Genomic DNA, 13,200 nt, shown 5'->3' on the forward strand with positions numbered 1-13,200 from the left:
AGTAGTTTTATTACAATTATTTTGAAGCTTTAGTGTTATAATTTGTAAGTATTTACAGGCATTACTGGTGTTAGATAGTGATGGTAGGATGGTGGAAGTGAGACCTGGATTAGGGTGAATGTCTCCACATGGGTGTATGAAAGAAATTTTGGGAGAGAAGAGTAGTAGTGTATGTTTTTGCTTTGAATTACCTGTGAAAAATAGAAGGAGGGTACAGCTTTTAGGTGGAGTATACAGAGTGATGTATTTTATTGGAAAAAAATTTAGTTTGGGCAAGAGTAGTGAATTTATTTGACACAGACTGGGAGATGTATCAGAGTAGCTCTTAGATGGGATTGAGAGAAAGATTGTTATATATAAATGTTTGGAGGTAACTAATATAGGGTTAAGTGTGGTGAGATGTAGTAATAGTACTAGAAACAAGGTGATATGAGAAAGGATAAGTAAGTTTATATGAGTGGGAGACATAGGAAAATAAATATTTGTGTAGTGGCGTAGATGAGAAAGATTGGTTTGCAGTTAAGGAGAGTGAGAATTTGTGTTACAATTGAGTATTAAGGTGTGGTAGTTGCGTTCTGCTAGCTGGATAGTACAGTATGAAGGGTGATTAATAAGGGATTACTGGATGTGTAGTGAGGAGTGTGTGTATATGTATGTATATATATATATATATATATATATATATATATATATATATATCTGTGTATATATATATATATATATATATATATAGAGAGAGAGAGATTGAAATAAGGGTCTAGAGCAGTGAGAGTAAGAATTAAGAAGGAGATTGAGTGGTTAGGTATGTAGTTAACGTGACTAGGCTATGATTTGTTAGTTTGTAGGGGTGGGTGGAGTTAATAGGTATACATTTAGGTGTAGTGGGGGCAGGGTCGGGGAATGGAGTGAGTCCAAACGTAGCGAGGGCGAATGGAGTGGACTGGACCAGATCGCAGCTAACTGCAAAAAACTATCAATGGAAACGTAAGTAATGTCTGAGAAGCAGTTGTATTACCTTTGCAGATAAATAATAAATTGTGCAAAGGGATGATTAAAAGAAAGGGAAAGCAAGGGTGACTATAATATAATACTCCACGACTAAAGGAGGTGGTGTTGCACTCCTTTTCCCAAATAGCTACAATATAGTCCCATACAAAGAATCCTATCCTCAGTTTTCTAATGCTGGAATTCTTATTTCTTTCCCAAAAGGGGAGGAAAATACAGTTATGTAGAAACAGGAATGCAAAGGTTGAGCTTGGTGATGTGCATGCAGCCTTACAGAAACAGATAAATTGTAGGAGAATGTCTAAGTGATTGGCATACATTGGCTGAATATTGACATTTTGTAGAACTATAGTGGGTGATTGTGCAGGACATTGAAGGCGCCGAGTTGAACAGAGGTGTAACTTGTGTTCTTGTCTGATGTTTTGACCAGGGATTACAACCTAGGAATAAAAGGGTTGAAAGGAGAGATGAAAAAGGTGAGTAAAATGACCATAACTAACTGTTAGATTACATAGATACAAAGTAAGAAACAGGAAGAAAGGCTAGAGGTATCCAAGTATGGAGAAAAGCTGTTATAGCTAAGGGTTAGTGAATAGACCAGATATGACTGTTAAGGAAAGGAGGGGTCTGAGGTAGAATAACTAGATGTATGGAAGGAAAAGAGTCACACAGCAGTAAAGCACATGTAACAGCAGACATAAAATGCCGTGCAATTTCTTAAACCAAATACAGTAGTACTGGTGCAGTTTATGCAGTTAGAAATAATAACAGCAGATGACATGCACCTATGTACAAAATACGTAAGTATTAACAGGATTACTTTGATAAAAAGTATGTAAAACAAAGATGTAATGTAGCCTACTAATAAGCAGGAAATTGCCAGCAAAGATCGTAACTTAAACTATTATACACAACTGAGGTAAACTGACACATTCGTGTAGTACACACAACAAAATGTAGGGCATTTATCAAAGCCAAAACTCACTCCTGTAATGAAACGTTGCAGGCTATGCAATTTTATGTGTATCTGCCAATAAACGAATAACTGTAGTGATGTGAAAGTCACTCACAACAAGCAAAATATCTCCGTGTTGAACAGAAACTAAAGCACTTGAATAAACAAGACGTGTACAAGTAGAAGTCACTCAAGTGCTACTCATATACACTGGAATAAGATTGAATTAGTTAAAAAATATCACACAAAACAGAGTAAAATAACTTAATCTTAAAAAGCACACAAAAGACAGAGGAAACAGAGCAATATCAGTGCATGCACACCACGGGGATGTTTGAAATACACCACAGAGACACACACTAATATGCATGCTCTGAGCACAGACCTCAGTGCATGAAAAACAAAAATTTAATAAGTGAAAATCATCACAACACAGTGGGGAAATGGTAAAAATCCTACTCCCCCATTGAACAGTGATCCTACAAAAGAAACACTAGTGTACTGAGATGAACTGTCAGTTCAACAATACAACCATCCAAACTAAATGTTTGATATAACGGAAATATGACCAAACACGCTGAGCTCCTATATAAAACACATAGTACTATATATTTATATGTATACCCATATGCATATATATAACATGGTAGAATGCGTTTCACCTCCCCCAAAACACTTTTTTACTTGTTTTAATAAATGTGAAGGTAGTTCCTTTTCAGCAATTGCAGTATTTTTGTGATCGCACTAGAGTGTCAGTCACAAACGAGTTGTACTTGTCGTGGAGTATTGGCAGTCATTTTTAAATTCCTGAGTAGGAGATTGATAGGGGCGCTAGAGGAAAAAGACTGTTGAAGTAGTTTAGAGTATATGGGAAAGAGGAGAGACAGCATGTTAGGGGTGGCACAGTGTCTTCGGGAATATAGAACTGTAAAGGCTGTAATATGTTTGTTGCAGGAAGCGTGCAAAGAATGACTGAAAAAAGGTGAGATACAGTTAGGCAATGCTGTAGAGAATGCAGCTCTATAGTCTTCCTGAAAGCTAATACTTTTACATCATGGGCAACATGGAATGATATGTGAATTAACAGAAGGTATGCAAAATCATGTGTAAGCAAACACAGCACACATGAAAAAATAAAGAACTAAGAACAGACCAGTACATTACTAACCAGCAACTGCATTAGAAAAGGAGGGCAGGTGGGATACTCATCGTGCAAGTAGTGATTTTTTTTTCAGTTTTTTGCTCCTGTTGCCTACTTAACATTCAGCCACTTCTAGCTTTGTGATGACCCACCACTGGACCAGTAATCAAGGATCCTCAATCCTCACCACTGGCAACAGTGAGGGACATTCACTGGGTGGATGACAGGTATGCACACAGTATTTCTAGATGCACCTCTCTTCATCAAGTGCAATTTCCTTTAAGAGCACACAGAGACCACAGTCAGTCCAGGGCTGGTTTCTCCCTCTTCCTGCAGATCCCTTATAAGACTCCCCACTGGCACAGCTATAGAGTTGAGATCTCAGCTGAGTGACCAAGCCAAGACCTCCAGCACCCTCTCTGTCCAACCAGTGCTTTGTGTCCCTGACCAAGTAGCTGACACACACACACACACACACACACACACACACACACACACACACACACACACACACACACACACACACACACTTTGAGGTTTGATTTACACACACACACATGCATATACCCCTGGGAAAGGTTCGCACAGGTTTACTAGCTATGCCCCTTTCTGCCCAGACTATAAGATAGTTTTCACTGCTATCAGTCACTCCTTCTCAGCTACTTTAGGGCCCTAAGGAAAGGGTGTCCAATCTTAATGTGTAGTATTAATACTAATATAAATGGTAGTTTGACCAAGAGCAAGGCTATTAGGAGTGACCCACACAGTGTTACCAAATAAATATGCAAGTACTCTCAAAACTTAAATATCTCTACACAGATCAGCCCAATGAAATGTTTAAATATAGTTCATAGTAAATAAGTAATAAAAGAACAAGATAATACTAAATATATATTTACAGTGATATCAGAGTTCAAAACCATAGGAAATATTCAAAACAACATTGCAGGACAGTCTCAAGTAAATAAAGAAAAATATCTAAACTAAGCTTCACTATATTCCTGACTGAATCCAAAAGAGTTGTACTGTTCCCTAGAAACTTAATTCATTAGAACAAGGCAGATGTGTGAATGGTTCTTGTTGTTGTCAGGTCCAAGACAGAATGCAGAATGCTCTGTCTCACTGAGAGACTTCTCAAATTTATATTTCGGATATTACTGCTGGGATAGCTTGCAGAATGATATAATTTCTTGTTATCTGACTTTAGTTCCCAGGCGAAACCCCCCACTACTGGAAGCTAGCAGTATTTAGCATCTACCTGTGAAAATACATAGACCTCAGATCTTTGGCAGATGTTGGAAGTCATAAAATAATTGCATTCCTTCATGCTTTCAAGACTAGTAATTAGTTCACTCTAAAGACAATGCAGAAAGCTTCTCAGCATAGACTCCTGTCTCTCTAGCTGCATTGAAAACTGAAAGATACCATCTTTTTTGCATAGCCTATAAAGTAATTTAATTTCAGCTATTTTCCTAAAATTTGCTAGACTGAAGTTAACCTCCTATATTCCAGTTTCCACTGTTAGAATGTATACATTTAGACAGTTACAATAGTGCATGTAAGTTTCTGTTCTCTTCCAGTAGGGCACACTGTGGATGCATTTCAAACACAAGCACTTTATAAAATACCTTTTCAACCCACATGTCTGTAGAAACCAGTTTGATATACACACAACATGTAGTTCTAATACAGTTGTAACACAAGTGTCTTATATAAATCATGTTGATATTCACAAATGACATATAATTATTTACAAAATTCCAGATAGCTTTACTGGCAGTATTTCCCTTCATCACAAGCTTATCAGCCCATTTGACAAAAGCTGACTGAGAGGGGTCTTCATCCAGGTAGTCATCAGGGCTGGTTTCATTTTTGCTTGTTTTTTTGTTCCAAATTTACTACTTGGCCTTGACTGAATGAACACTTAGTGAGGTGCCTTGTCGGTGGTGTGCAGTGGGCTGCCTATGGAGGATGCCCCTCAATTCTGAAAAGGGAAATGTCTCCAAGCAGCCTATTCATAGGTGTTCACTAGGCTAGCAACCTAAAGGATTTTCTTTAAGCCTAACCATGGATCCCAAATCTCTAACAAGTTCTGGTACCCTTGGTAAGTGTAGGCAGGTGCTTTGGAGATCTACCGTTTACATGTTGCATGTGTCCATTACAGAGACAGGTGCCAAACCAGGGATGAATGTCTTGTTCCCCATCCAGTTGTGCAAGTTTCACTTGAATTGGGTTAGAGAAGAACTCTGTTTCATATGGAAAAGGGAGCCTTTTCCATAAAAGGGGTAGTCTCTGGGATACATACCTGTCTCTCCAATATGTCCTGTTTATATCACAGGCAAGGTTTAAACCTTTAGAATAGGTAATTTTAGTGTTTGTTTTATGGATATGCAGTAGATCCATCAAAGTCGGTCTGACAATGCCCTGTATGTCAGGCATACATCTTCCTTCAACAGTCTGTAGGAGACAGAATACAAGGATAGGGCCTTGAGATGGTCTGCGTAGGACATGTTACTTATGCCCTGTATTCTTATAATGAGGAACCTCTGTGGACATTCCAGTTGTTGGATATGCCTGGTTAGGTACATACCAAAGTGGACATGTACTCAATGACAGGTCTGATGAATGCTGGTTAAAGTGGAACAATGACTTCCTTGGACCGAGATGCCATATCTTTGTTTATAAGTTGGACAGCATAGAATGATTTCCTCACTACTGTAGAAACATAATGGGGCTAGATTACTGTCTGCGTGTCCCCAAGTCCCTGACTACTAGATCAACTCATAAGGGTGTGTAGGTACCATGGGTGGATGACTTCCCAAAGGATACTACTGTGCATTTCTTGGCATTTAGTTTTAATCTATGGATGTGGCACCAGTGGTTTGTCTGTGTCTGTTTGGCACCACCCATTCCATTGCGGGGAATGGAGAAAATGTATGCCTAGGAGAAGCCTATGTAGTGTGGGGCTCGGGCAGGCAGGAATTTGTCCAGAGGTTTGCAGATGAGAGTAACATTAAAAGTGAACCAGAGTTTTGTGTGTGTGTGTGTGTGTGTGTGTGTGTGTGTGTGTGTGTGATTTATTTTTGTGTACATGATTGTGAAGGGCTTTGAATTGCTAGAGTTTTTAGTGGAGATTTGTAACGTAAAAGCAGCGCAAATAACAACACCTTCCTAACAAGTTTGAATGTAATGCTGTGTTTGATGCTTTTTAGAGTTTAAAATGTTTCTGTTGTTGCGGTGTTTATTTTAAAATCACCTTGTGTGCTTTGTGGTTGTCTTTGCATTGTAAAGTAGTCCCCTAGATGAATAGAGAACTGTGAGCATTGCACTTGCTATGAAAAAACATACTGCAATATGTATCTTTCTATGTGGCTGGTTCTCTGGTTTAATTATAATGGTCTGTACCAGTATGAGGCAGTAGAGCATAATGGTTTACATGCTTAACATATATAGCCTGGATATGAATCCCATCAAGTCATATTGCCACAATCTGTAGTCTTCAAAAAGTCACTGTACATCTCTCAGTGCTGTGGATATTCTGTGAAGAGGGACAGATTTGGCAAGTCCAGTGGAATTACCTGATCAGCAAACTAATTGAAAGGAAAAGCGAGAATGATTTTATCACTCAGATGTGAGGGCTAGCAAATTTGAAATTTAAAGATTCGCCAATTAGCCTGGGATTTTGTGAGTTCTTTTTCTTCCAAAGAAGTGCTGTGTTCTCAAGTACCCTTCAGGGAGGTCCCTCTAATTGCTAACCAAAGTACAGAAGCTTATTTATTGAATGTTGTACATTTGCATTATGTTGAAATGTGAAAACGTGAAGCACTTACCATGGGTTCAGTCATGCAGAGTTTTTTTTCATATATATCATAATCGCTTTCATTTATTTGCAGGGGATGAAGATATTCTTTTTGGTAGTGGCATCCTTGTATATATTTTACCTTGTTTTCCTGGTGGTGAGGGCATGCTCAGAACTGAAGAACATGCCATATGTTGGTAAGCAAATGAATTAAGACTTACGATATTAATGTGCATATTTCAGGTGAAATTTATGACTGTCTTTTTTTTTTCTCCCTCCAGATCTTAGATTGAAATTTCTAACTGCGTTAACATTTGTTGTACTTGTAATAAGGTAAGAGTGCTTAATTAACATATCTGTTTAACAGTTTAGGCTTCTATGTATGCATTTTACAATTGTGTCAGACAGCTTACTCACTACCTATAAATAATAAAGTCATATGTAGCAATCATCAAAATTTTGTGGTGGCATCCATGCTTAATTATTCATTGTAAATTTGGTGTATGTCTGAAATTTTACCATGGTGGAAGTTTGCTGTAATTGAATGCGGTCCTGATTATTTCATTTCTTAATGGAGAACAATTATTTAAAAAAATAGTAGTTTTAATTTTATTCCAGAAAATTAAAATATGCAGTGAAAACAAATCTAGTTATGTTGAAAATGTTTTTCACAACAGTTGAAGACTTATTATGTGTATTAAGTAACAAATTATGCTGATTTAAATTGCAGTTGATAAAATATCTGATAGACATTTGAGTGGATTTTTTTTTTGTTTTTACAATTCATTATACCTGAACTAAACACCATTTTTTTCTTGTCTACAGCATTGCAATATTGTTTCTGAGATTTGGTGTAAAAGTGCTACAGGATAATTTTGTGGCTGAACTGTCAACACACTATCAGAATTATATCCTTTTGTTGTGCAGGCACAGCTTCTAGTGAAATATTTTTACTTTTGTTTTGCATTTTGAATATTTACTGCTGTGTACATGCAGAACCATTGTTTAGTAATGTACGTAACGTTTGTACTGGTGTGTCTGTTTGTTCTTAATTGATTCTTTTCCTAATCAAAAGCAAAGTCACAATTTTTGCTGCAGAATGGGCCAAAACCCAATCAGTATTGTTTTTCCTACCACATAAAGTGGGTTGGGAAATGCCTTTGGGAGTAATGTGCAGGCTGATAAATTATGGGAAATAGGTATATGAATTTCACTTAATTCCTCGGTATGCACTGAAATTGCAGTTGATTAACTAGTTCACCTCTTTTACTAGTAGTAAATCATAGAAGTGCCATCAGCTGGGTCTTTATTATGTGATCGAAGAATCTCTTCTTTGAACACATAATAATCAACACATATACAGTGAATGCTGTAAACCGCGAACGGCCACATCCTTGAATTTTTTCCTCAGGAAAAAATTCACGTGGCCGTAAAATAAACTTTAAAACACTAATTAAGTGGGGGGCTTCAACCCCCCCCGATGTGGGAGGCTGTGCCCCCCTCACCCCTCTAACTATACCTACTCCAAGATCACTCTACATTGAAGAAAAGTGTGATTCCTAATAACGGCCAACTGAATTCTTTCCCCAAGAAAAGAAATTTGAGGATGTGGCCATTCGCGGTTTACAGCATTCACTGTGTATTTGTCTATTATTATTTGTTCAAAGAAGAGATTCTTCGTTCACATAATATAGACCCCCATCAGCCATATGGAGATAAGTCAGGTGGAATGCATATACAAGTCTCTTTCACGGGATTTGGTTATCCCTTACTTGTTACTGACTCTAAGAGCTTTATATCCAATTATCTTGAAGTTGCTGAACTAGATTAGTATTGTAGTAGATGGGTTCCTTTACTAGTATGGCAGGTACCAAGCAAAACAGGAGAAACCTCAGAACAAATAAAGGCAACAGAATGTCCCAAAGTTCAAGCCCTAAGTGCTCCAAAACACATCCACAGCAAATGGAGCAACCAAGGAGGGTGAAAGAAAGCCACAAACTCAGTGTAGTTTAAAAGTTTAATATACACAACTTTGATCACTTTCGTCCCTAAAACAGACTTCATCAGAACAACAAACATTTCCCAAAGTGCATTTAAATAGTAATGAAAGTGCCACAAATTAATTTGTTTTTCCTTTTGCTGTGGATGTGTTTTTTGGGCACTTAGGGTTTGGGCCTCAGTATCTTCTAGTGTTTTAGTATGGTGAGTATCCTTTGTCTACTGTACAGTAAAGTAGTCTGAAGTGGAGGTCTCTCCTCTGAGAATTCTCAGCCCATTTCCTTTATCAGGTCTCAGTGATGCACAGTATGTCCAGGAGGTGCAAATCAGTGAGGGAGTTGGACTTCACAGCTTGTGTCACTTGTACTGTAAAACATGTGAATATAGCAGCTGGGACCATGACTGGAGTTATTGTCACCACAACAGAGGAGAGTGAGCAGACTGCTTTCTTCTGCCGAATATTGTATCAAAGTATTGAATCTACCTTCACTGTTTTCTAGAGTTTCTTGTAAGAGTTGACTGGTTATCTTGTCAGCTGTCACTGTCCCATATGAAGAGCAAAAGATAATACAACATACAAAATGCCAGCAGAAAACTAAGAGTCTAACTGTTCTGGATGCATGTTACATCTGATCCATGGTAGCTACCTCTGCCTGCCCATGCTACTCAACTTTATATCCCAGGCTTTGTAACTGTCCCAACTATCTTTGCCTGTAGTACCCATTCTGCTAACTCATTTGACTCTATGAAGACTTTTTTCCCTAATGTTTAAGTTTTAAGTGGAATTGAGATACCCATCTCTTAATCATCTTAATGCCTTTGCACTCCTATCATGTCCCTGGCCATGTCTCTTCTTGTCGGGTGAAAACAACGGAAATCTCCTTAAGACTTTCTTTATATGTCATTCCTTCTGGCTCTCATCACCATCCTGGTTGCCTATCTCTGCATTATTTTCATCAATGTGTAACCACTTTTTCCCTCTAATATCTGTAGAACTTTTTACAAAATTCCATATGTGGTCTTATCAGATTCTCATAGAAAAAAAATGTCACCTTCATATCATTGGATATAAACATCCAAAAGTCTGGTTTCCCTTGATGCTGTTCTCTCTTGCTGATTCTGATGATTGTTTTCTGTAACAACATCCCTAAGTCATTCTCTTGTTCCACATTTTTAAGGCTGATTCTGCCTAGTGCATATTGCATCTCTGGGTTATACTTGCAAAACCCAAACCAGAGCTGCCACCAGTTATACCACAACAACAGTCTCTTCAAGCCTTCTAAGTAGGCTAACATTCATGATAAAGCACTATCCCCTTAACGTGGATACATTCTGGAATGAGATTTATCCAATTTTTGTATATCCTTTGTCAAAGACAGACACATTAAGGCAAAACATAGGACTGATCCCTGTGGGGCACCATTTATCACTTTTTCCTTTGACATCCCCCTTGTGACCATGCTGTACTCTCTACCTTAAAACTAATTCACTACCTGCCTGCACAGTTTACTACCTCCTTTGTCCTCCCTGATTTTTGCAATGGGGACTGAGTCATAAGCTTTACTGAAGTTCTGAGAGATCAGATCCACAGAGTTGCTTCTTTCCATTTCATTGGTAACCAAGTCATAGAACTGAGTCAGACTAGTCTAACAAGCTATTCCTGCTGTAAGTCTATGTGGGAGTTTATCATGTGACCCATTTTGTTCCAGGAACCTTGTAAAACTTGACTTTGAGGCATTGTTTTTCACTTTGCCCACTTTGTAGTCTGTCTGACTGGCCAGTAGCTGCCAACCTTCTCCTTCCTCTGCCTTTGTAGAGGGACAGCACCACTGGTTGCTTTCATTCCCCTGGGATCACAAAGATTAAGTGATGTCATAGGAGCATTCTTGAAGATCCTGAATGGAATTCCTCTGCACCTTGTACAATTTTTGTGCCCCTTATAGCTTTCTCAGCTATCTTCTCATCTGCTCCAAAAGAAGTATTGTGTCTTCATTTTCGTTGGTGATACTCATGAGGAAACGGTATTTGAGATTTTCACTCCTTAGTCTTTTGTATATTTCTGTCCTTCCTAAGTCATTCTATCTCTGTTCTTGTTTGCTTTCTTTTTCTCTTCCACATATTTAAATAAGAAGTATTTTTTCCTCCTTTAATTCCTGTTTCTAGTCTTCTTTTCCATTTCTTCATTAATCCCATCAGGCAGTTAGGTGCCTTGTTTATAGTGTTTCCACAGTTTCCACTGGTTCTTCCTTGCTGAGTCCCTCCTGTATACATGTTTAGATCATCTCCTTATCTCGTATAAGTATTTTCACCTCTTTAGTCAGCCATACTGGCCTCTTCCCTTTCTTTTCCTTTGGCATCCAGGTATGTAATTTTTCTACTACATTCAGCACTCATTAGGCCTATCATTGATGATAATGCCCTTTTCGATAAGTAATTGTCCTAGATTGTCACAGCTGGAATGACTGCATCACTTCTAGGGCTGAGTCATAAAAATTATGTGGGCTGTCACAAATCCTTGTTCCTTTTTACAGTATCATACAAGCTACTGAGAGGCAACCTCTGCCTCACATATAAAACCTCAACAAACGTTTTCTGTCACCAGACCTTCTCTGTCAGATCAATTACACATTCACAAGTCCAGTGGTAGCATAAACACCTGCTCAACATAAGCAAAACGTGTTGGAAAAATAGGTACGTATCACAAAGAATTCCATTACTGTGGAGCCATCTTCCACTCCACGTAAAAGACAGTACTTCTGTTACTCTGTTCAAATGTAATTTAGACAAATGAATGGGTAACTGCAAATTCATCCCCAGTTTAGCACTCTTGTCCCAAAGGGATAAGGGCAAGATGTAAATGAGGCCAAGCTTCTTAAGATCCTCACAGATCAATAGCCTAGTAAGTACGTATGAACCTGTGTAAGCCTCCTGTATCAAGTTTTCATACTCCCTAATAGCACCCTTTGTTAGTTTATTCTACAGATCCTCATCTCTTGTGATTTCCTTTCTTATCCCAAGACCCTTGCCTTGCCTGTTAATACCTCTGTCTTGCAGTCAGCTCCCCTGTTCTTGAAGACTTTAATCTTTGTGACTAGGCCCACATTGTAAATGTATACCTTAGCATTCTATGAACATTGTTTGCTACTGGATTCTTAATTTATAAATCCCTCACTAGATGGGGGAATCCTTCCTTCCATTTTCCACTCATTACCTTGTTTGAACTTTTCCAGTTTAAATATCTTAGCCTGCTTTCTTTGCTCATGTTAAGTGATAGAAAGTTTGACTGCCACAGGCACATTGGGATTTCATATCATAGTTACTCTCTTCTTTCCTGCCTATCCCATTTCTTTACCCATTTTGCCATTCTGGCAGTTGCACTGGTGCCTTGTGGAAGATGTCACTGTGATAGTGCTCCTTTTTTACTCTCGGCAACTTTGCTCTTATGAAACTGATGAGGGCTTCCTTTCTCATTCATCTGCCTTGGCCTGTTTTGATGTTTTTCACTTTGTCCTATCTCTTCCTCTTCTGCAACTTCATCCTGACCTAATCTGCCACATCCTTCACCCTCCCATCATTCCCCACCAAGGTTGCCTGATGTCCCTATTTGAGCAGGACTGTCCCAAGATCAGCAGCCCAATCCCAAGCCCACACTGCCTTTTAAAATCCCTGTGAAACAGTCTCCACTTTGTGATTTTTGATTGGCCCGTATACCGGCATGCAGGACAATCATAAATCACAAAGCGGAGACTATTCTGTTCAATACGGAACATCTCGCTGTTCCGCATTGATCAGAAGTGGCTCTGTTTTGCAATTTATGATTTGTCTCATATGCTGATATATGGGCCAATCAAAAATCCCAAAGCGGAGCCACTTCTGATCAATGCGGAACCACAAGCTGTTTTGTATTGAACAGAATAGCCCCCGCTTTGTGGTTTTTGATTGGCTCGTATAACGGCATGAGTCCATCAAAAATCACAAAGTGGAGCCAGATCTGTTTAATGCAGAACTGCCTGCTGTTCTGCATGAAATACCTTTTTTTGGTCTTCTCTTAGCATGAAGGACTGTCCCTACCTGTCTGCTTCAAAGTCTGGCTACCCTGTTCCCCACCCTTTTTAATAAATGTGCATCCCAAGATTACTATGTCACATTCTTTATTTTTGAAGGATCACACCTCTGTTACCCTGACATTCCCTACTTCCCTTATGTTTCAAGTTCAGCCATCTTCCCACCTAAGCCTTTGCTGTTTCCAAATTGCAGCCTGACTGTACTACAGTTATTTACTTGTGATGGTCCTCTCCCTTG

At 38.7% G+C, this 13,200-nt stretch overlaps 1 protein-coding gene across 2 annotated transcripts in view; it reads left to right on the top strand.

Moving 5' to 3' along the window:
• TMEM181 (transmembrane protein 181) overlaps positions 1-13,200 on the top strand; it is a 1,372,946-nt gene that overhangs the window by 1,238,376 nt on the left and 121,370 nt on the right. For both annotated transcript variants that reach the window (XM_044061980.1, XM_044061981.1), the window contains exons 12-14: positions 6,995-7,097; positions 7,182-7,233; positions 7,726-7,808. In XM_044061980.1, the coding sequence (XP_043917915.1) occupies positions 6,995-7,097; positions 7,182-7,233; positions 7,726-7,808 (238 nt within the window). The remainder of the gene's footprint in view (positions 1-6,994; positions 7,098-7,181; positions 7,234-7,725; positions 7,809-13,200) is intronic.

This window comes from Protopterus annectens, chromosome 1.part0 (genome assembly GCF_019279795.1).
Source record: "Protopterus annectens isolate FY-2018-M chromosome 1.part0, PAN1.0, whole genome shotgun sequence".
Lineage (NCBI taxonomy): Eukaryota > Metazoa > Chordata > Ceratodontiformes > Protopteridae > Protopterus > Protopterus annectens.